This window comes from Folsomia candida, unplaced genomic scaffold (genome assembly GCF_002217175.1).
Source record: "Folsomia candida strain VU population unplaced genomic scaffold, ASM221717v1 Fcan01_Sc005, whole genome shotgun sequence".
NCBI classification, from domain to species: Eukaryota; Metazoa; Arthropoda; class Collembola; order Entomobryomorpha; family Isotomidae; genus Folsomia; species Folsomia candida.
In genome coordinates, this window is record NW_019091197.1 from 5,179,274 (window position 1) to 5,200,863 (window position 21,590).

The window sequence follows — 21,590 nt, forward strand, 5'->3', positions numbered from 1 at the left end:
GCAAAATAAGGCAGTAATTAGGATAATTGGCGGAATATTATCCGGTCCACCCACGAGAATAATAGAGTTTCAGTTATTCATGCTTTTAGCCCTTTTCATTATTTTATTTTTCATAAACTAATTATAATAAACACTAATAATCCCTCGTGTTCTTGTAAGATTTTAATTGATTGTTTGTTTTAAAATATATCTATTTGCATTATGTATTTTATGCAAGTTAGGTACTAACATTTATATACCTGTGCATAATTACTGACATGATGTATTCATTAAAATGCTAAATTTTTCAAAGCAGAGCTTAACATGCAATTTTTGTATGCATGAATATGCTTTAACATGTGTTAAGTAATATTTCATAATATATATACGTCAAAATTCAATTAAAGTGTTTGGCAACTTGACTATCAATCCTTGCCCTCTGGGGCAGAATTTGGCTCAAAATAATCATCCGGATTTTGCAGAAATTCCTCTTTCTGCTCCTCCATTAAATGGACAATGTCATTCTTTCCCCTCCATTTGGTTTCCATCTCATCCAGAAAACCACTAAAGAGCTGAATCCCAATCCTATGTACCAGCCAGACAAATTCGATGTGGAAGTCGCTCGATCTTCGGCCGCCCATCTTCTCCCCCAGGAGGGCAAGAATTTCTGTAATTCTGGCATAAAAACGGGCCACCATGCCAAACTCGTACCGCACAAGTTGCTCTCCAAACTCTGTGGAAATCGAAGCCGGAAGTTCATCTAATTTTATCTGGAGCCAAATTGCTTGATCCCAACTTAACATATTTCCACCCTTGACAGGGAGCACGACTGTCGACTCTGAATAGAAACGAGACTCTTCAAAGACTGTGACATTCTCGAGGTCAGGAAGCACCGGTTCTTCAAGTAAATCAATTATTGGAACGTGATGTTTGACAATTTGGTCCTTCAAGGCTCGATAGACCAAGTCCACTTCCGTGTGGAACATTTCCTTCCCTCGTGGAATGAACTGAAGGGTTGACAAGTGTTGGATGAATTGATCAAACACGAATTCTGGTTCGGATGGAAATCGGTTGATCAATTCCTTCACGACGTGTCCAAATCGTTCCGATTTTTTCTGCAAGATCATCCTTGCGAAAATGGTTTGTTCAAATTTTTTGTATGTCTTGAATCTGGCCATGTCCGTGTGACGAGTGACCTCCTCGACGATGAGGAAAGACTTGGTATCCTCCAAGATATCACGGAATAAGTCCTCCCGCAGAGTGAAAGCAGTTCTGCATTCGTCACAAGAGTTTGGATTTATCGCACCGGATCGGACTCGGAGTGGGTTTCGTCGCTTCTTCTTGGCGTCGTCAGCAGGCTTCTCGCAGGTGTTGATTGCTTGTAATAAATCCTTCGCAACGGTGAAAAGGACGATGTCTAACTTAGCGTCAGATCCTGGCACGTATTCCTCGTCGATAAATATTTCATCAATTCCTTTAATAAAGTTGGACATGAGGCGAGTCTCGTGAGCAGCGAAAGCTTTGGAAATGGCGAAATTAACGTCCATAATTCCATTGAAGGTTCCCACTTGGAAAGCGGCGTCTTCCGCGGACAACGTTACGGTTTCCATCTCCTTTAAAGTATAGCTGTTCCAGATTTGACCAGAGTTTGTCACCCATTCGTGCAGGGTAACGCGTCCTGGGTTATTGTTTCTCGATTGGATACACTTTTCCTGGATTTGACACCTTAATTCTGTAATGGATTTGTAGTAAGATGCATTGCTTTCATCTAATCTCGCGATCGTGGTGAGCAGGTTATTTTGGAACGATTTTGAGTGGACTTGAACCAATCTGGTCGATTCGGACGAAAGTATTCCTAACTCGAGGAGATATTTTAGCGATAAATGACCAATCGTGGAGGACAATGATTGGATAAACTCGGGAACAATGTTCTCATCTTGAGTAACAAGTTTGTTTAGCTGTTGGATTACTTGAACGTCTGGTTTCTGGATTGGCGCTGGTCCATTTCCGACCCGATTTAGTATTGACACCAACGCGGATTCCATGATGTCTGAGAGTCCGCCTATCTCGTCGTCCTTTACATTTATCAACGTAAGGTCGCTACAGGATAGCAGCATCGTGGCCAATTTTCGTTCTAAATTCTGTCCACCGATTTCTCCCTCATTTTCGGGGTCACCGACCCCCTCCCCGTCCAGAACGATGAATGCATCGCAATCCAACTCGGTCCTAAGCTGGTCATCTTTTAAGGGAATGAATTTCAGCACAATTCCTATGGTGGAAGACCATTCAGTAAAACCGCGCCCGCCGAAGAGACGATTTAGCAGAGTAGATTTTCCTGAATTTTTTAAGCCCAGAGCGGAAATGGTGAAAGTACGGATATTTTCGGGTATCAGGGCCATTGCGGATTTAAAGAGGGGAGCAAACTCGGGGTCGAATATGTCCTCAATTTGCATCGGAAAGGAGGATAAAATGCAATCGGATAAAGATTTACAAAATTTGTCTGGATTAGAGTTTGTCGCAAGGATATGAAGTCCAGTCGAGTAGAAGAGGTTCGACAAGGTGAGGATTGTTTCGTCCAATTTCTCCAAATGAACTTTCACCTGGGCTCGAAGTTGTGGTTTGTTTACTGAAGAATCGTGGACAATTTGGTGTCGTAATTCCTCAATTTTTTGGCGAATTTGCCAACTTGCGGTTTCGCTTAAGTGGTCCAACTTGAAGATGACGTGATGAAGTCCAATTTCCCTCGGGACTCTTGGAAGATATAAAATGGCGAGGAAAGCTTCGATGATTTTGATCTTTAAATCATCATCAGGTTCGTTTTTGAGCATGACGCGCTTAACTTTTCGGATTGAATGTTCCTCAATCAGTTGAAGAAATGCTGCCGATTCTTCCGTTCGAAGCGGTTCTGCATCTTTAACAACAATACTTGAGTCCTTTCTTACCGTTTCCGGTATTTCTGGTACCATGAATTCGATCGCTTCTCCCATAATCTTCTTCAACTTTACGGCATTGATGGCATCAATCAGACCCGGGTTGATACTTGCGAAAGGAATTTTGTGGAGTAGATTTTCATCCCGAATGTTATCCACGATTGTCTGATCTGGATAGAGCACAACATCCAACACGTTAGCGGATAAGTTTGACCCAATAATTTGCGACAACATTTTTTTCTTCTCTTTGAGCGCTTTCCAATTGACGACATTCCAAAAGACGACAACGCTAGAAATATGCGGATGCAAGTGATCAAACAGTTCTTTGTTCAGGACACGGATCGCGTTTCCGTGAAGAACCCCAAGTAGGACGGGTTCTGAAGAAAAATGTGACCTTTCTTGGACCTGAGTTAGAAAGCGGGGTTCACATGTTTGCTCTGTCAGCGGAATAAATTCAAGGGTAGAAGCGCGACTTAAGGGTACACCAAATTTGGATCCTGCGTCAGCAAGAGAGCTGAAATGGTGCCCTTGTTTGAGAAGATAGCGATTGATTAGGGAACTTCTTCCAGGCAACGGAGCGCTATCTTCGACCCGAAGAGTGAGTACAAACCGATAAGGAAACGAGAAAAATTGATTTCTCGTGATGGAAGGCAACTCTCCGGTAATATTTCTTGGTGCGAGGATATATTTCAAGACGGGATGCATCCAGATCCATCGATTATCTTCAGTTTGTCCTTCTTCAGGTCGTGAAATGTCCGGTATTAATAGTGGCAGGGTGTGTCCCGCATCCGATAAAATTTGATAGATTTGATGTACAACGAGGGGATCACTAGTTTGCAAAATGGCGGTGAATAAATCATCTCGAGTGAACAGGAGACCATTTGATTTTTCTGGAATTCCCGAACCAAAATTGATCTGACCCGGATAAAATCCAGGTGTTGGATAGTCAATCAGATTAGAGAGGAAGGCAGGTGTGGTCATCGTGGTGTTGGTACTCTTCAAGTGGTCCAGAATGTAGGGGAGGATTATGGTCGATGTTTGATTCAGATTGACGTACGATATCTTGGGTGGAGCCAGGTCAACTTTGGAAATGGCGGTGAAGGACTGACCCGACGTTAAGGGCAGTTGGGCATTATTAACGAATGGGCGCCATCTGTCGATCACCTCTAAATAATCCGTGTCGATGACGTGTTTTGAGTATGAACTGGTGTTTTGGCGGACCGTATTTGGTGGTGACAACGACAATTCCACGTTCAATGGAATCACCTCAGTCAGCCTGGCAAGAGCAATCTTCACCGTGAGCAGGGTCCAATTATGAGTAAAAATCTTCCTATCTTTGTCCCAGTAGAATAATACCTTCTTTTGTAACAGTGTATCTTCAAAGTTGCTCCCACTGGTGGTTATCAGATTCTCTTGGAAAACCGACTGAAAACTATCTGGGATGGCCAATTTTGCCATGAAAATAGCCAACTGGGCTGAAAATTTGTCCACATCACCGTTCCATTCAGTTTCCCAAGGGAATGAAGGAGACGAGCTGATACTCCGCCCAAAAAGTGGTTTTATCTTCTCCGCGACATCATTCGGTACGTAAAACGGGATACGAAAGCCACCATCTCCATCGGATTCAGAGTGAGGTGCAATCAGTGCGTAGAGCGTGTCCACCACTCCCGAGTTTGACAGCGATGTTCTCACCAAGTGAAGAAATTTTGGGTTCGTCCAAATCAACTCGACCTGTTCTTGGTCGAAATGCATCATCTTTTCTAAAACAGATTTGGTCTGGAGTGGAGCAGGCAGCGATTCTACGATGGCCAACTCTTTGTGCAACTGGTGGAGTGAAGCGTTAACGGTGATGGAGTCGAGGGCCCGTAAAATATGGAATAACTGCCCCTGATCCAAATAGTTTTCAAGCTTCTCACCGATATTGGGATATAGGTCGTCTAGGATGGTTACCATATCGCAATATGAGCGAGCCAGTGGGACCGGGTTGGCTGATATCGATCCCTCGATTGACATTTGATTGGCGACTTGCGAAAGTTGGAGGAGATGGAAATATTCGGCGCCGGCGCTCTCATTCAACAGGAATTCTTTAAACACGAGAACGAGCTTCTCCTTTCTGTCAAACCATTCGGTATAGATGTCTTTTGAAATTTTGTCCGCGGCGTCACGCAGCCAGGTAAGTGCGTCGCCTTCTTCGTGATCTCTGGTAAGGAAGTCTAGCAGGGCGTCGATTTGTTCGTGCATTACGGGATTATGAGGATTTTCGGGGTCCTCAGGATTTTCTGGTTCTTCAGGATTTTCGGGTTCTTCAGGATTTTCAGGTTCTTCAGGTTTAGGTTCCATCAACTTCTTCAGCCGTTCGAGAACCGAAAAGGTCATGACGAGATGTGGTGCCCCAGTCTGCATGAGCGTCATTGCATCGGTTGATAACCCCGGCCAGTCGATGTCGGCAAAATTGGGTTTGCTTATCTCGTTGTCTGCCCAGGACATGTGTTTGACCAAAATTTGCTCTAATTCTAGGTAGAATGAGCCCTTTAAGGCAAATCTGGCTATGCATATAATCACTTCTCTATCCTTATGAAGGGCGAGAGGTCTCAGGACGTCCAAGGCTTGAGCTAATGTGGGATCATCATTCGGCGGGAACGATTCGTGATGCTTGAGGGGTTCGCTAAAGTGAGTGCTCTGTTCGAGAATGCAATTCGGCACGATTTCCGTCGAGTAATTCCATTGTTCGACGTAAAGGCTGGATTTTCGGCCTTCACCGATCGAAATTGGCTCCCAGTTGAAGCCTTCCTTTTCTTTCAGGCAATGAATGAGTGTCGCCACGTCTAAAGAGTCGTAGCAGATTGATGTGAGCACGTCATCCTTAAAGACGAAGAGTAGCGGGGCTGAGTACTTTCCAAGAACGTTGAATTTTGAAAAAATCCAGCGATGTTTGACACCAGTTTCTTCTACTAGACGGCGGAATTTTCGATATTTCGCCATCATTTCGACACCCCTGTGGATGGCCTCGAGGGGGAAGACGAAATTAAAAGTGTCCAAGGTGGATGACAAGGACGCCAGTAGATGGCAGTACGTCTCGCAAATTAAGGTGTTCCCACCAACCGGGAGATATGTACGCATGATTGTCATGAATGTAGGAAATTCTTCCAGAATGGCGCCGCGCAGCGGGATTTGAAGTGAACTGAGCTCTGAGTTAATGGAAAAGAACTTGGAAAAAACCTCGCCACCTCCAGTTTCTGTCGCCATTCTAAATAAGTCAGTCGCAAAGGTGATCTCATCGTTGGACGTTAAAATAACCTCCGTCAAAGGCATTTTTAAAGTGAGGGAAAAATCAGAGGAAATGCTGGGAAACGCGATGCCAACTTGAACTCCAATCTTTTTAAGGGGTCCACTCATTTGGTACAACGATTGAAAGAGACCGTTTGGTGATCCTGTCGCCGTCGGACCAGATTTAAGGAGCAGTTTGATACTCCGTTCTTCCAAGTACCATTCGTCCAAGGAGGCCTTGTTAGTAAAGAAATTGACAGATGGCTTGCCTGTCGCATCCACCAGATGGACTACATCAGCTGATCGTATCGTTGCAAGTTCCATCCTACCCCGTTGTCCAATGTCCGATACTTTGGCGACAATAAGATGGATCAAAAATTCCTTAGAGTATCGGAGCAGAAAGTCGGACAATTCTACCTCCGTGACCAAACCGTATTTGAAGTCGCTGAAGAGCAGAATCGCGTCTTTCTTGAGGGCCATTGCGTCAGTCATGACAGTTATGGCTAGTTCGTCAATCTCTCTCGTCAGAGGGTGCGCGTCGTCTTGCAAGATTGGAATGATACTGGGAACTTCTTTACGCAACAGCTGTTTCAAGTAATCTTGGAAACTGTAATCATCCAAGGTCAGCATCATGTCGGCAAATTCGTTCAAGATTTCCTCCTTGAGTTGTTTGTACGTATCATTTTCCCCACTCAAGGTTACAATCCTGTTGATGGGGACGAGTCTGAAACGGAGCGGGATTCCAATGATTTCTCTCTTAATTTCCGCATCGTCCGGATCCGTGTAAGTCAGTTGAGGGAAATGCTTCTCATTTTCGATAACCTTGTCAATTCTCTCCACTTCTAAAAACATGTCTTCGACGCTGGTCGGAGCTGACTTTATTCGTGGTTGAGCTGTGACGCTGATTTCGGTTCGGTGGGATTCGGAAAATTCAGAGTCTAAAAGTTCCAGAGATGCTCGTGCGGTGGCGGTCATTCCTCCGGTTTTGATTGTACCGTCGAAAGAACCGGTCAAGTGCATGTGGGATTTGTCGATATTTTCGTAATAGGTGATCGAAGCTTGGGCACGTCCGCCGAGAGTGATCGACTGGACGTAGTGGGTTGCCACCAGTGATCCTGGAAACCAAAATTAGTCAATCTCTGGCAACATATAAGCAGAATTATAAGTCACAAATTTTAGCTGCAAAATCTAATATGTCACCATCTTCCAGTAATTCTTTTACACGGTAGCTCATCACGTCTCTGTCCTTATTTCCCGTGACCGTGGTAGCCCTGGGGAGTAACCTGACCTCATAAGTTGTCAGGTCATAATTGCATAGAAGCCTTTCCTGGTGAAATTTCTGCCTCTCTTTCGTTTCAAACGATGCGGCGCCCTTGACCTTCACCGAGCCCCCAGAACATTCCAACGACAACTCGACAGAGACGAACATCTCGGCCACAAAGTCTCTCGCGTTCTGGACCCGTTGCAGATTGTACTTTAGCAAAGAAATTGGATGAGCTTCTAAATGTTCGATCCCCAGCGGTTTTGCAAATATGTTTCCAACAACGCTGGAAGATCTGCAATCAATAAATGAATTTTTCTTGCAAAAATCGAATTATTTGTTCAAAATTTATATAAAATTTGGTTAAGCTGTATCCATAGTCCGTGATTTGTTCATGATTTCGTCATGATTTGATGGTTTATCGCATCCATACTCCATAACGTTTCAAAAATTATTTTATTCCGATTTTCTGATTGGTCGATTTTTTAAATTGTTATGGTGATTAACATGCTGTAATTATGAGCCCGTGAAAGCATAACCAAATCACGAACAAATCACGGACTATGGATGTAGCTTTACAAATTATTGTTGCAGAAAAATTTTGAGCGTTAACATTAACACCTCAATGACTTATGTCATAATCACATCTCATTTAACAACTCATTTAATAATTTGCGCAGTTTGAATTTACGAACAAAAAATCTTATTACTTCCCAGAAACAAATTTCGCAAAATCTCGCAAATTTTGCAAGATTTCCCAGCTTGTGCTCCATTTTCCATTTGCAAGTTATGCAAACGTTATCGTGAGCATCTTGATGTTTTAAAAATATTATTTATTGCTGCCAGACCTGCAATCCCACATGTCGCCTAGCGCCGTGGGTCCATCTTTAATTGTGGGGATGATGATAACCTTGTTCCCCATTGTCTCGACGGTGTCGTCTTTTCGTCGACTGGGTATTTTGGGTGGGTCGGAGGGTCTCGTTTTAAATTCGGGAGAAGGGGGCATGATGATTCAAGTATATTTAGATGTTTAATAATGTAATTAATAATTACTAATTATTCTTGTGTTGGGGATCAATTTGTTTTGTGATGCGATCTCTCTCGTTGTTTGGGATGAATAGAGGACGTGTTCGGTAACCTTCATTGGTGATTATCCGACAGAGAGTGAGATAAAATTATTTCGAGAGTTGTGTTATATTTGTTGAGTTATCCATCAACTTATCCACGTATGTACATGGTTCATATATACATACTTATGCGCATACGTATGAAACAGCCAATGTCCATATCAGAACTATGGGCATGTACTAATTATTATAACACGCAAAGGTTATGTTAAACTTTCACCGCAACAAGATAGAAATTAGTGCATACATTTGTGTAAATTTGCACATCTCGCTTAAACAAAATAATGAGTTTGAGTTTGTGCATATGTATGCATGTACATACATATGTATCTACTTACACAAAGCTATCCTCGTTCCTACATAAGTATTTTTGCAGTGCAAGAATACAAAACGGTTAACATTTGGGTGATAAATCATAATGAAAAACTGATCTTATTGTGAATATGTAGTTTTTCACATTACATATACTTTTATTGTCATTGTCTCCTCTCCTGCATAAACTATTTATGTATATATATATGTATGCATACATACTTAATATACATATCAGTGCATCTATCTATTACAGCAAACATCAAAATTGCCAAGTACTTCGCTAGGTGGTTGTGGTTTGCCATTTTATAAAAATTGAAACTAAAAATGCCACGGTGCTGAACGTGTGGTCAGCACCAACCTTAATCCCACTGCTTTTTGTCGTAGCTCTCAACGTGGTCGTGATGACCGTGGGTCTATGAGTTACCCTTGTCGTGGTACTCGTAGTTTGCGTCGTGTTGCACCCAAGCCACACCCAACCCACTTGATGAGCTACGACGGGGGCGTATGTGAACCCGTATCCTTTGGCTATTACGGAGGCTGTGGCGTTTATACAGGATCCACTCACCGCATCGGAAGCAGCTCTGTGCTCCCATGAGTCACTTCCGGCGAAGAAATAGGAACGAACGGTCCTCGAAGGGCCGAAGGAAACTCCAAGCGTCATCGAGAAATACAGCCCCTGAAGATTAGGCTCTGCAAAGAATGTGATTTTCCTCTCAATTTGATTCAAATCCCCGAATCGGGTAATTTGTATCCGGGTATTATTTACTGCGATGGGGTGAGACTCACAAGTCAAGTTGGTTCCTTGATAAACGTTTCTAAAGTTACAATTTGTGCTATTGTTGCAGAGCTGGATGGCCCACCTAGATAAAAATGAATATTGACGTACATAAACACGTGCACGAATTATACTTCGCGTATTTTTCCATGTATAAAAAATTACTTACAACCCATTAACTCAAAAGTAGAGGATGGGAGTGGATTGTGGGACCGTGTAGTTGACGCTGTCCGCCGTCGTGGCAAACGGGCTTCCCACACAATTTGGGGTGGTCCGTAGGATCAAAAACTGTTCCTGTTCTTGGATTGGCCTCAATGTCGTGGTGGTTAATCTTGGCGTAGTCGTTGTAGGTCTCGGAGTGGTGGTGGTGGTCAGAGGTTGAGTCGCGTTACACCCATGCCGTACCCAGCCAATCTGACTACTAACGGTTAATTGGTACGTGAAACCGTACCCACGCTGGAATACGTCCCCCGTGGCGTTGAGACATGTGCCGGTCACGGTATTTTGCGAACTCTTGTGCTGCCAGGAATTTGGTCCGGTAAAGAAGTACGACCTGACGAGTCTCGCCGTGGCGTTGAAAGGTTCGTCTGAAGTAACAGAGAAATTTGCCCCGTCGAAACTGACCCCTTCAAAGAAAGTGATCCTTCGCTCTACTTGGTTCGCATCTCCGTAGCGGGTGACATGTATCCGGGTGTTATTCACTCCGGACAATCTAGACTCACAGCCGCCGCCATTTGCACCGTGCAGAATGTACGGTAAGTCCGTGCAGGTTGTGGTATTGCGGCAATGTTGGACTTTCCATCTTAGAAATAAATCTTGTACAGATAAATTGAAATGCCATCATGATCCTATTAACTTTGCAGTTATAACTTACAGCCTATTAACCTTGTAGTAAATGGTTGGTAATCCAGGAGGAATTCCGATATTTGTGGTGGAAGAAGTCGTACTGGCGAAGGCAGCTCCAGCACAATTGGATGTATTCCAAAACCTGAGAAATTGTTGGCCTGACACTAAATGTATGTGTGAGGGGGAAAGTAGCAGCCCAATCGCTGCATAGAGTAAGGACAAGTTTATGTTTATTTGTAGATTTTGGAATTTGAGAGACTTCATTTTTAAATGGGAGTATACGACCCACTATAGTTAACAAGACACCACTGTGGAAAAATACTTATCCCCCAAAAAAGTGCATGCAGGTGGCCCAGATAACAACCATTTCAATTAGTTACCTCACTCATATACATATGTACGTTGCTGAACGGGTATAAGGGTGTTGCAAAAACTTTGAGATAAGGGAGATTAATGCCATAAAGCCACTGTACGCATCCATTTAATATGTGTGTACATGCATGGATGGAATATGCATTCTTCGATACGTATTGGCATATGATTTTGCTGTGCAAATAAAGTACCATGTACATTTAAGTAATTCGGAAAAAGGAGCAAACGTGCTTTTAATGTTGATGCATATCTTGTTACGCCTTGGATAATACGTTACCGGGATGAATCGTACACAAGCCAAATGCGTCGCATAATAAATCCATGATTGTGAGACGATTACCCTCTTAACGACGAAGTACATAAGTACACACTACAGAATTTGAGGAGTAATAGTATATCATCTGGCTGAAAATTTTAATTTGCTAATTATGAAATCATCATCGCCCAGAAGGGAAATTCTATTTAAAAATCATTAGTACGAAAGAGGTTTATTATAAACCGTTTAATTATGTTAATAATTATATTAATTATATTATTGCAATTTGACACGGGTAATTCTGTTTATAGAAACAACTTTATTGTACTTTATTGTTTTATGTATGTTTTTTATTAAGGCTGTGTCATAAAGTTTGTTCATAATTATAAGCGAATTGCACAAAACAGTGCCAAAATAAATGGACCAATTTCCAAACCATGGGTAAAACCACTGGATTGTGTGGTACTTCTTTGCGTGGTCGTGGTCGTTCTTAGCGTGGTCGTGGTTGGAGGCTGAGTCACATTACACCCGCTTTGAACCCATCCGACCTGAATGTTAGCGTTTAATTGATACGAGAACCCGTACCCACGCTGGACTACTTCCGCTGAGGCGTTCAGACATGTTCCTGACACGGCATTTTGCGAACTCTTATGCTGCCAGGAGGTGGGCCCGACGTAGTAGAACGACCCGGCAGATCTGGCTGTTTGGTTTAACGCTGCGCCTGGATAAGCAGTGAAAAACGTCCCCTCGAAACTGGGGCGTTCATAGAATGTGATGATTGGCACTTCTTGGTTCGCATCAGCGTAGCGGGTTACCTGTATCCAGGTGTTATTTATTCCAGTAGGTCTAGACGCACAGTTTGTGTTAAACCCTTGCGCAATGTATGGTAAGTCAGTGCAGATTGTGGCATTGCAATGCTGGGCTTTCCATCTAAAATTAAAAGAAATTAAATTATATCATGATCTGATTAATTTTGCAATTATGTATAACTTACAGCCCATTAACTCTGTAATAAACAGTTGGTGATCCAGTAGGAATTGGGATATTTGTATTTGCAGACGCATTGCCGATGGGAGTCCCAGTACAGCCGGTGGTGTTCCAATAAGTTATAAATTGAGCTTTTTGACCTGACGTAAATTGAATTGAACAAAGAAAGAGAAGGGAAATGGTGAAGATTGCTAAAATCGAGGAAGAAGATATTTGCGTCATTTTTGAAAGCGATAAAATAAGTTGCTCGAGTGTTACGTTGTTGTCGGCCTTTTCCAGGAGAAGAACTGGACAGGAATCAATACCAACCTGGTGTTTTATTAATGGACAAGCTAATTTAATGGATGATATGCCAGAGATAAAGAAATTACAATGATGATGATTCACCCGTATGGCGTATGTAGTTGCTGGCCTAGATAGCTAACCTGGTTCTCATCTTGTCGGACTTTTGACGGCCAAGAAGATAACAAGGAAAAACTGAACTGTGGAAAGTACATCATGTCACTAATTGTGCCATTGTGAATGCGGCATGGTCACTTATGTGTGTACAAGAGAGACGTAATTAATATTAATATGCAGGTAATGTACATATGTAGTACTGATAATGTGGGGATCAAGTACTGCGAATAATATTAATCTCGTTGTCGCATTTTGGAGAATGATATCATCAGTTAATTCGACAACGAATGTTACAAGGGGAGCGTGCTTGATTCATTGAATTAATCATGTGAGTATTATCTCTGGCTTTTCATATCTAACAAGCGTGTACATTTATCAATTTTTAATTAGTATCCTGTTTATTTATCAACTTAATCATCTTCATGAATGAATCATGATTCTGGGTTTTCAGGAAAAGTATTGTTAAATAATTTATTGATATGACGTAAAAGCTATGTACACCTTGCCTAAAATTAATCCACAACAATTCATCATGCTCAACCTTATCGTTTAATTTAATTTGTATTAAAACTTTTCATAAATGAAATTGGCCGAAGATATATATAATTTAATCCGAAGATTAAAATAATTATTGATGACGTGTTCCATTACGACATAACGACATACATGGACGTCATAGCCGCCCACAACGCGACCAATAGCACGTGACCCTCGAAATTAACATTGTTCACCCCACTACAAAAAAAGTAGGAGCCTCCCGGTTTCGACGAGTCGCACCAACACGTCCCATCGACACAAGCGACGGACCCATTAATGTAGCGAGTACACTCGTAATCGTCGACACACTGCTCACCAAGACCCGGACTTCCGTAACACGCTCCTAACTCTTCATCCTTCCCGGGCAGGCATTGACACGTGCTGGCCCCACCCCCGTCGCTGGATGGTATGCACGCGGCATTCGCATTCGACCCCACGACGCATTGTTCATGGTTCTCACACGGGCTGCGAAGTGGGACACGACGGAAGCAGGTCGAATTGAGGTAACCTGCCCCATTCATGCAGGAACATCGGGACGAAATGCAGTCTGAAAGTGGACCCAGGGCTGATTCGCATTGGGCCCGGGCTTCGCAAGTCCCGTTGATGGAAGAAATCTGGAAATACATATTGAAAAGATTTAAAATTTCGGATTTATTTTTTAGGGAAATTAATGCACTTACGATAAGACAACGATCCCGATCCTGAGTAAGGGTGTCCCCCACGTATCCCGTATTACAGGAGCAAACAAAGGGGGCAGTTGTTCGACAGTTTGAGTTTGTTCCGATACCGGCGACGCATTGGGATGATTCGGTACAGGGATTGTTCAGTTTGAAAATGATGTTGAGACAGCTGCGTCGATCCCCTGCTGCGATGGTGTTTGGGACACAAGTACAGACAGAATTTGTGCAGTACGTGTTGCCAATGTTTTGACAGGTTTCGTTTCCCGTGCAGGGGTCATTTACTAAGGTAGCGGTTAGGATGCATCTCAACCCATCGACGGAAGTGCCATATCCATCAGCACATTGACATCGTCCCCCGGTGCAAAGTGTGTAGGGGACTTGTGTACAATGTTGTTGGAGGAGACAGGCGTCTTCCGGTTTGGCGGGGAGGGTTTGGCAGGTCGCCAAATTGCGATAGTGGGTGGCGGGATTGCAAACGCAGGTGTTATTACTAATAGTGCAAAATGCCCCATCGATTAGACTGCATTGTTCGGGTGTGCTGCCAGGGATGCAGCTGAGGTCCAAATTTTCTCGAAGAGGGACACATTCACTGAGGTTCGGAACCGCAGCGTAGTTTGCGTTGCAAGCGCACGTGGTCGTGGCCGGGTTACACGTTGCGAAAGGGATTCGGCTACATTGTTCCGTCCCGACGGTGCAGTCAGTCCCAAGGACGGTCGCGTATGAGAGACATTTTGTAGATTCGGGGTGTGGGAGGTAGTTGGTGGTGTCACAGGAACATACTTTGTTATTTTGGGGACAAACGACTCCTATGCCATCGCCAATCCTGCTACACTGCTCGACAACGTCACACTGCTGATCAAGAAGTTGGCGATAAGGGAGACAAGATCCATTGGTCCTGTAGGAATAATGGGTGGGATTGCATGTACAGAACCCATTTACAGAACAACTAGCTGATAATGGTTCCGGTATGCGGTTGCAGGCCTGCACGTACAAGCAAGGCTCATCTGTATGCTCGGCATACTTTTCACATCTGCCCCTCACGTCGAAATGTGTCTCAAGGCAGACACACTTCGTCCCATTGCAGTACGAGTTGTCAATCTTGCGACAAAAATCCTTGTCGACGAAATGCTCACAACTTTCACCCGCATTTTCCGGATATTTTGTGCAGGTTGTAGGAACGAGTGGGTTTTCTTGGGAAAGGTCAGTGTCACACATGCACTTGTGTTGAGAGACATCTACGCGGACACATTTTAGAAGTTTTGCAGGGTCACAAATGTTCACATTATCGCTGGGTATGCAGATGTCGCCAAATTCTAAGCCGTATGTTGAGACAGGTAGGAGAACAAGTAGAAAAAATAACAAGTTTTTAAGATTGGTCTCCATTGTGTGTTTTACTTGGGGGCTATGGAAATGAGTGGATTGAGTACGTTGTCAGGAACACAAATCGAATTTTATGCAACTTATCGCCCACCGATGTTTTAGGTTCGCGTAATTTAATCTCTGATAAGAACTTGACTTCAACTTAGATTAGGATTAAGTTTTTTTTTACTAACAATTAGTGTGAATTATGTACATAGTCGGGTACGAAATTCTTTGATAAACGTTTTTCAATGCAGAAAAATAACGGGTAAGAATTTTTAATTAAAATTTTCCATATGGATGCATAATATACCTGTGTATAATATAAAAATACTACCTTTCCAAATTTCCTCTCCTGGAGTACACACGCTTGAGAAATCTGATGGACGACCGGTCGCTTGGAGCATGCGCGGTTTCTACCGGAAAATGGTCACATGCGTTGAGAAACAAAATTTGAGAACTTCTGCACCATTGGAAGATTTAGAGCAGGCCTTGGTCTCAATTTTAAGCCCCAAGTCATAATCCAGATGATTAAGGTCTGCTATTACCGATGGCATTTTTGTGACTAAATTAAATCGATGAAATGAGCTCATAGCCAATTTTGGACAATTTTTGCACCATATGACTGAGCCGTGACCTTTTAAGAAATTCAGTTTCTATTTTTCAATAGGCCGGACTTCAAAGGTTTTACACTAAGTTTTGCAACTTTGGTAATGTAATTCTTGGCTTGCGCTGTAACCCTTTCTAGAGAAAAACAGGGTTTCGCTTTCTCCAGCAGATTAATTCAAATCCAAACCATCAAAGACTTAGGGGGATGAGATCTTCGACGTTTTCTATTTGCCAGGGGTATGTATGATTTTTGCTTAGTGCAAATTCTTTAATTTTCCTTGTTAAATTTACGCAAGGCTTGGGATAAGTTTCCACAGAAAACCGCGCGTGCTCCAAGCGACCGGCCGTCCATCAGATTTCTCAAGCGTGTGTACTCCAGGAGAGGAAATTTGGAAAGGTAGTATTTTTATATTATACACAGGTATATTATGCATCCGTGTGGAAAATTTTAATTAAAAATTCTTACCCGTTATTTTTCTGCAGTAAAAAACGTTTATCAAAGAATTTCATACCCGACTAGGTACATTTGTATAATTGGCAGGCAGTATTAGCCTTATATTAATGGTATGTCAGTTGTAAATCAAATGAGGAGGTGGTGAACAGAGGGAGACAAGATAAGCTCCCAACTTGCGTTGTGTGAATGAAAAAATGGAAATGGACCAGCATGATCAACTGTCGGTTTGATTGATATGTGAGTTAATGAAAAACTGATAATTTTATAAATTCCATGTTCGCTGAAATCGATTGATTATTTAATTGATAAATTTGACGAGGTTGAAGGGACAAATTAACTCATGTTACCGATCATTGCAAATTGTTCCCAAGATAAGTAAATATGTATAACACGACTGCCATGTATGAGAATCTGTACGAAACTGATAAGTCGAACTTGAGATCGATCCTTATTAAAGTTTACTCTTTTGATTGACGCAAATGTTGTTGCTGTCGGGTTTGTAAAAACGAAAAAACATGGCTTTGTTTTTAATGTAAATTACTTATTTTCGAGCAGATAAGTACATAAATTTGATAATAATTGAGAAATGCGTCATTTGTTTGTGAGGAATTCTAGATTATTAATAGCATGCTTGCTTCTAAATTCATCGGCATGCACTTCAAAATGGTGACCACATCCACGAATTGGAATGATTGATGCAAATAAATATATTTACATTTCTGTCTAATTTAGTAAAAATGCAGGCTTATGGATGCATCGTAATGATAAGCTTATTTCCATATTTTGTAATGCTATTATCTTGTCTCCCTGGGATTAGTGAGACGCGAATAAAATAAAATTTGTCAATTTGAATCAATCAATCAATTGATTCGTGGAAATTTTGGGTTACCATTACGGAGAAATGTCATCATAACTATGTTTATTTATTGGGTACAAGGCTTAATTTTGTTCCTGGCTCACTTTGTACGAGTTGTCATCACACTCAAATTGGAATTTGGTTGATTCGTACATATGGAATAATTATATAAGCTTTGCTTATCATCGGAGCAAGCCAAAGTGCTGACTGTTTTCCAGTCATTGTCAATCGCTCTATCTGCATTGGACAATAAATGTCTAACTTTACCTGGGCCCAATTCTCAGTACGTACAATGGTGCAAATTGATCCATCAATGTCAAATCAGTTTATCAACGTAATGATTCATTCAAGCTTTATGTGCGTAGTTATATAACGCCAAATTACATGATTTCCCCTGAGCAAGAAATATTCACAATTATTTACCGAATATGGATTTTAAGCTTATGCCATAAACTAAAACAGCAAAAATTGGATTTGGTTTGATTTGACAAGTTGATTTGGGTGCTAAAATTGAAGAGTTTATTCTTATTAAGTAAGATTTATGTATTTGTGATATGGGGGACTCATTTTCGGATATGTATGTATATTGCGTTGACATTGTTAAGATGAAGTATAAATTAAGGTTTTTGTTAAATTTTAATAGCAGAGTTGGTTTGTTTTGTTTGGAATATATTACGGTTTGCATGCATGAACGAATGTAAATATATACTAGAATTTACTAAATATGAAATGCTAAAAAAGGGTTAATTTTTTAGTACTTTTTTTAAACTAATGAAATTTTCTTGTCGAAATGACCCAGATTTTTAACCCTTCGTGACCATTGTCTTCATTTTCGTTGGGAAAACAGGTCCACGCCACCTTCGTCTCTGCTCCAACGACATCCACGCCTTCCTGGGCAATTTCGCCCCGTCCTCATTCTTGTACAAGTGCGCCCTCAGAATTCTCGCAATCTTGATTGGAATGTAGGGTGGCAGACTCTTATATTCCGGCTCGTTTGGATCATCTCCTTTAATTTGTACCACCGCGTTAAAAAAATCGAGCGAGTATTTCTCAATGTCAAATTCCAACGCATCCAGAATCATCCTCCCAAACGGTGGATTCGACCAGATGAAGTGATGCTCAGCATCTTTTACGAGTTGTAAGCCATTCAGCCCTTCAACTATTTCGACAAGCTTATCGTAATCCTGGATACTTGCCAATTCCCGGAATTGTTTCGATATTGTCTGATGCCACGTCGGATACTGGATTTTGGACAGGGCGTCAACTATCTTGAGAATGAGGCGTTTTGCCAAAAAGTCTTCAATTTCGCCAATAACCCCACCCCATTCGACCGCTTTGACAAAAGTGGTCACAATCTTGTGAAACATGTCCTCGCTGGATTCCTTCCACCGCATCATTCTCTTCGCGTCCTCTTCTGGGGGAATATCTGTATCGTCTTCCGGCTGGATGGGGGGCAGGATTGAGAGGATACTTTGCAAATGGGTCACTCCCACGTTGGGTCCCTCCTCATCTACAAATTTTGGATGAAGGATTAAATCTTCCACCTTCGTGAGGGCCTCGGTGACCTTATCAAAATCCGGAGTTGTCAAAATAGCCTTCAATTCAGCCACCAACCCTGGGTCAATAGAGACGAAGTCGTTCAGTTGATTTTCTTCATTAACCATTTTATTCAGGTCGACAAAATGGTCCGCCCCCTGACCTCCAGCCGCATTGTAAGTTTGAATCGAAAAGTCGAGCGTATGAACAAATGCGCCCAGTTTGGTGAGGAGGTTGGAAGATGTGAAGAGCAAATCGAGATAAATGCTCCGGATAACCGGACGATTAATCTCGCCAAAAATGGACGGGTTGAGAAACCCCTTCTGCGACGCGGACCAGCTGATCGCCTCCAAATGGGAGGTGAAGGACGGTACTGCCTCGAGTAATTTGACCGTCAAGCTGGTGACCATTCGTTCTTCTCGGTTCTCTATGGAAAGGTAAGCAGTACAGATTTCTATTGCGGTGCGTATCTTGGTCATTTCGTCGGGTCTGACGAGATCCAAGACTTTGGGGTGATGAACGATGGTGGGTTTTTGGAAGAGGGAAAATTGAAACAGTTTCCGAATTTCTTTATGGAATTTTGTCTTCGTGGGGTAGAACGTGCTCGTGTTGGCGTTGAGGGTGTCAAAATCGTGGACTTCTTTCTCGAGAATGTCCTCCAGGCGGAGAAAGTCCAACCAGTCGAGACAGGTCGCGACTAATTGACCCGCCCGAAACAGCAGAAGGAGAGGAGCATCGTCCAGTTCCAGGTCGAACGTTCCAACGACAAAGGAATATGTACCGTTTGCTCTTAGTTTTTCGTTCAGCCGTTTAAACGCCTCTGTCGCTTCGACCAGAGAGAGAAAGGATGATACCGGGAGACAGATGATAATTGTGTTCGGTTCGTTTTCACCGATCTCTAACACGTGCGACTTTAAGCTCAAAAATGTCGCAAACATTTTCACGTTTCCATACTTTTCTAAACATTCGATCAAGAAATTTAAAAATTGAAGGTTAAGTTCTGCCTCTTTAAGTGGAAGCGCCAAGTCTCGCATGGAAGCTAATGCCTGATAGAATCTAGAAGCAGGGCCCCCAACCACGCCAGCTGCGGCCGTTAGAATGGCTAACGCAGTCATTATTTCAGTATACCCGGTGCACGTGTAGTTGTTTTCCGAGTTTGCTACTATTTTTAGAGAAAATTCTGTCGATGCGTTTGGCGTAACGATGTAAACCCCCATTTTTGCAGAGAGGTTGTATGCTGCGAGAAACAAACCGTTCGGTGGGGGATTGTTGATATCCTCCATGGTTTGTAGTTCGACATGGAAGGAGGGACGCTCCTCGGCCAGGAGGGATCTCAAGCTGGATAAGCTCCCGAGGAAATTAGCTTTCGTAAATTGGTCCACATCGTCTGCGTTTATTAGTGCCAGCTGTCGTTTTCCTTGTCGAATATAGTCCTCCACCTCAGAGTTTAAACGTTTTAGGTCAAACCTATTCTTATAATCTGCAAGTAAGGCTGTGATTTCATGTTCCTTCGTAACTCCGGTTTGAATACCTTCGACTAAACCCTTTCCGCTTGAGTATAAGGTCGTAGCAAGGCTATTATAGCCTTCTTGTATCGGTATAATAACAGAAGTTAGAGGATTCCGGACATCTTCCAAGATTATCTTGAGCTTGAAGTCGGCCTGCTCGATCCGTTTAATGAAATGGGAGGATTTCCGGTCCTCCTCGTTTTCCGCCTCATCCTCTGGGTTACGATAATCCTTAATATTGGCCATCATCTGGTTGAGCGGGTGGAGAAAAAAGTCGGGTATGACGTCAATCTCGGGAACAGCCTCCAGATTGAGAAATTGGGTGACCGGAACGGCAAAGTACTTCAGCGGCTTCATAACCCCAGAGGGAAGGTTGTCCAATTTCTTAATTTCGGCGAATAGCTGTTGTGCCGTTTTAATTTCGGATTCAAAGGTCACATTTCCATCGACTTCTATGTCGATCGTGACCGAGTTGGGTGCCTTGTCAAGTACGGCCTATAAATTTTTTTAAAATCATATTTTATTTATGTATTTACAATTTTGTAAAATTTTATATGTTAACCGGCATACTTTTAAACCGGCCTCGATTCCGGCACTGATCGGTCCGATGATCAAAGCTCCAAGTCCGGAGGCTGTTTTATTAACCATTTTGGAGGATTTGGACGTCTTAATGTATACATTGGCGACGAGGTGAATACCTTCGTAGACTTCGGTGATGACGTGTGTGGCAGTCGTCCCAATATTGGGATAAGCTGGACAACATTGAAACGATTTTTAGCAAAAAATATAAAAAGCCCTTTTCTCCATAAATAGTTTTCAAAAACTAATTTTTTGACCAACCTTCCGTGATCTTATTTCTGACCGCCTCCGATGGCAGCAACCTCTTGACCCTGTCTTCACGATAGTAGTAAACTTGCAAATGCTCCACGTCCAACTTACTGTTGTATTTTGACTTATAGGAAACACTTCCAATCGTGATGCTTAGACCGATCAGCGTTTGAAGAACGAGGCTCAAGCCCATTTCAAGGGTTTGCTCTTTTTCAGTAGTGTCACGAATATGATGCAAATCGTATTTTAGGGTACGAATAGGAAGAAGTTCGACATCTTCGGTTGGAAATCCAGTCGGTGGAGTACCATTGATTTGTTTTCCTGTTTTGCAGTCGCATGCCGTCCCCAGGGGCAATTCCACGATTTCCCCTGAAGGTAGTTTTTCGACTAGGACCACAATGGGTCCTTCCTCCACCTTGGGCATGATTGGAGACGCGTATTTATTTGTGAAAGTTGTCGGTGAGTGGGATAAGTGTTGCTTGGTACGGTGGTAAAATTGGAGTGAAGTGTAATATAAAATGTGAACAGTTATCTATGTGTATGTTTAAGTATGCAAGTGTGTGGAAAGCGATGGGTGAATGATTGTACTGTAATTTATGATATTATCAATGCTTATGTTATATGCTCAGGTTGCCATGGTGATAAGGTACGCAGAACAAGCGATCGATGTACCATTTCGTGGTATTTGACTTTTGATTTGAACTTTTAT

The 21,590-nt window shown here is 42.4% G+C and overlaps 3 protein-coding genes across 4 annotated transcripts; all 3 read right to left on the minus strand.

The window, feature by feature from the left end:
• Positions 1-88: 88 nt before the first annotated feature.
• On the minus strand, positions 89-8,609 carry LOC118435573. Its single transcript, XM_035851828.1, has 3 exons — positions 8,286-8,609; positions 7,377-7,732; positions 89-7,291 (listed from the first exon to the last, which is right to left on the minus strand). The coding sequence occupies exons 1-3, from the start codon at positions 8,441-8,443 to the stop codon at positions 405-407; spliced, it is 7,401 nt and encodes a 2,466-aa protein (XP_035707721.1). The 5' UTR covers positions 8,444-8,609; the 3' UTR covers positions 89-404.
• Positions 8,610-11,427: 2,818 nt separating this feature from the next.
• On the minus strand, positions 11,428-16,336 carry LOC110850136 (prion-like-(Q/N-rich) domain-bearing protein 25). 2 transcript variants are annotated; one of them, XM_035851730.1, is made up of 5 exons: positions 16,224-16,336; positions 13,732-15,279; positions 12,503-13,665; positions 12,123-12,424; positions 11,428-12,058 (listed from the first exon to the last, which is right to left on the minus strand). In XM_035851730.1, the coding sequence occupies exons 2-3, from the start codon at positions 15,112-15,114 to the stop codon at positions 13,162-13,164; spliced, it is 1,887 nt and encodes a 628-aa protein (XP_035707623.1). In that variant the 5' UTR covers positions 15,115-15,279; positions 16,224-16,336; the 3' UTR covers positions 11,428-12,058; positions 12,123-12,424; positions 12,503-13,161. The 2 variants fall into 2 exon arrangements, with proteins under 2 accessions (XP_035707623.1, XP_021953309.1); XM_022097617.2 differs by having other exon boundaries at positions 12,123-13,665.
• Positions 16,224-21,590, minus strand: LOC118435547. Its single transcript, XM_035851729.1, has 3 exons — positions 20,894-21,590; positions 20,624-20,805; positions 16,224-20,548 (listed from the first exon to the last, which is right to left on the minus strand). The coding sequence occupies exons 1-3, from the start codon at positions 21,303-21,305 to the stop codon at positions 17,813-17,815; spliced, it is 3,330 nt and encodes a 1,109-aa protein (XP_035707622.1). The 5' UTR covers positions 21,306-21,590; the 3' UTR covers positions 16,224-17,812.

What these genes read in the sequence shown, in the direction of transcription:
- LOC118435547 (XM_035851729.1), bottom strand. Translation starts at nt 21,305, where the DNA reads ATGCCCAAGGTGGAGGAAGGACCCATTGTGGTCCTAGTCGAAAAACTA. An exon ending in CAGAAATAAGATCACGGAAG is followed by an intron (nt 20,806 to 20,893) that starts GTTGGTCAAAAA and finishes AATGTTGTCCAG; the next exon opens with CTTATCCCAATATTGGGACG. An exon ending in GAATCGAGGCCGGTTTAAAA is followed by an intron (nt 20,549 to 20,623) that starts GTATGCCGGTTA and finishes AAAAATTTATAG; the next exon opens with GCCGTACTTGACAAGGCACC.
- LOC110850136 (XM_035851730.1), bottom strand. Translation starts at nt 15,114, where the DNA reads ATGGAGACCAATCTTAAAAACTTGTTATTTTTTCTACTTGTTCTCCTA. An exon ending in ATCGGGATCGTTGTCTTATC is followed by an intron (nt 13,666 to 13,731) that starts GTAAGTGCATTA and finishes ATGTATTTCCAG; the next exon opens with ATTTCTTCCATCAACGGGAC.
- LOC118435573 (XM_035851828.1), bottom strand. Translation starts at nt 8,443, where the DNA reads ATGCCCCCTTCTCCCGAATTTAAAACGAGACCCTCCGACCCACCCAAA. An exon ending in GGCGACATGTGGGATTGCAG is followed by an intron (nt 7,733 to 8,285) that starts GTCTGGCAGCAA and finishes TATTGATTGCAG; the next exon opens with ATCTTCCAGCGTTGTTGGAA. An exon ending in AAAAGAATTACTGGAAGATG is followed by an intron (nt 7,292 to 7,376) that starts GTGACATATTAG and finishes TTTGGTTTCCAG; the next exon opens with GATCACTGGTGGCAACCCAC.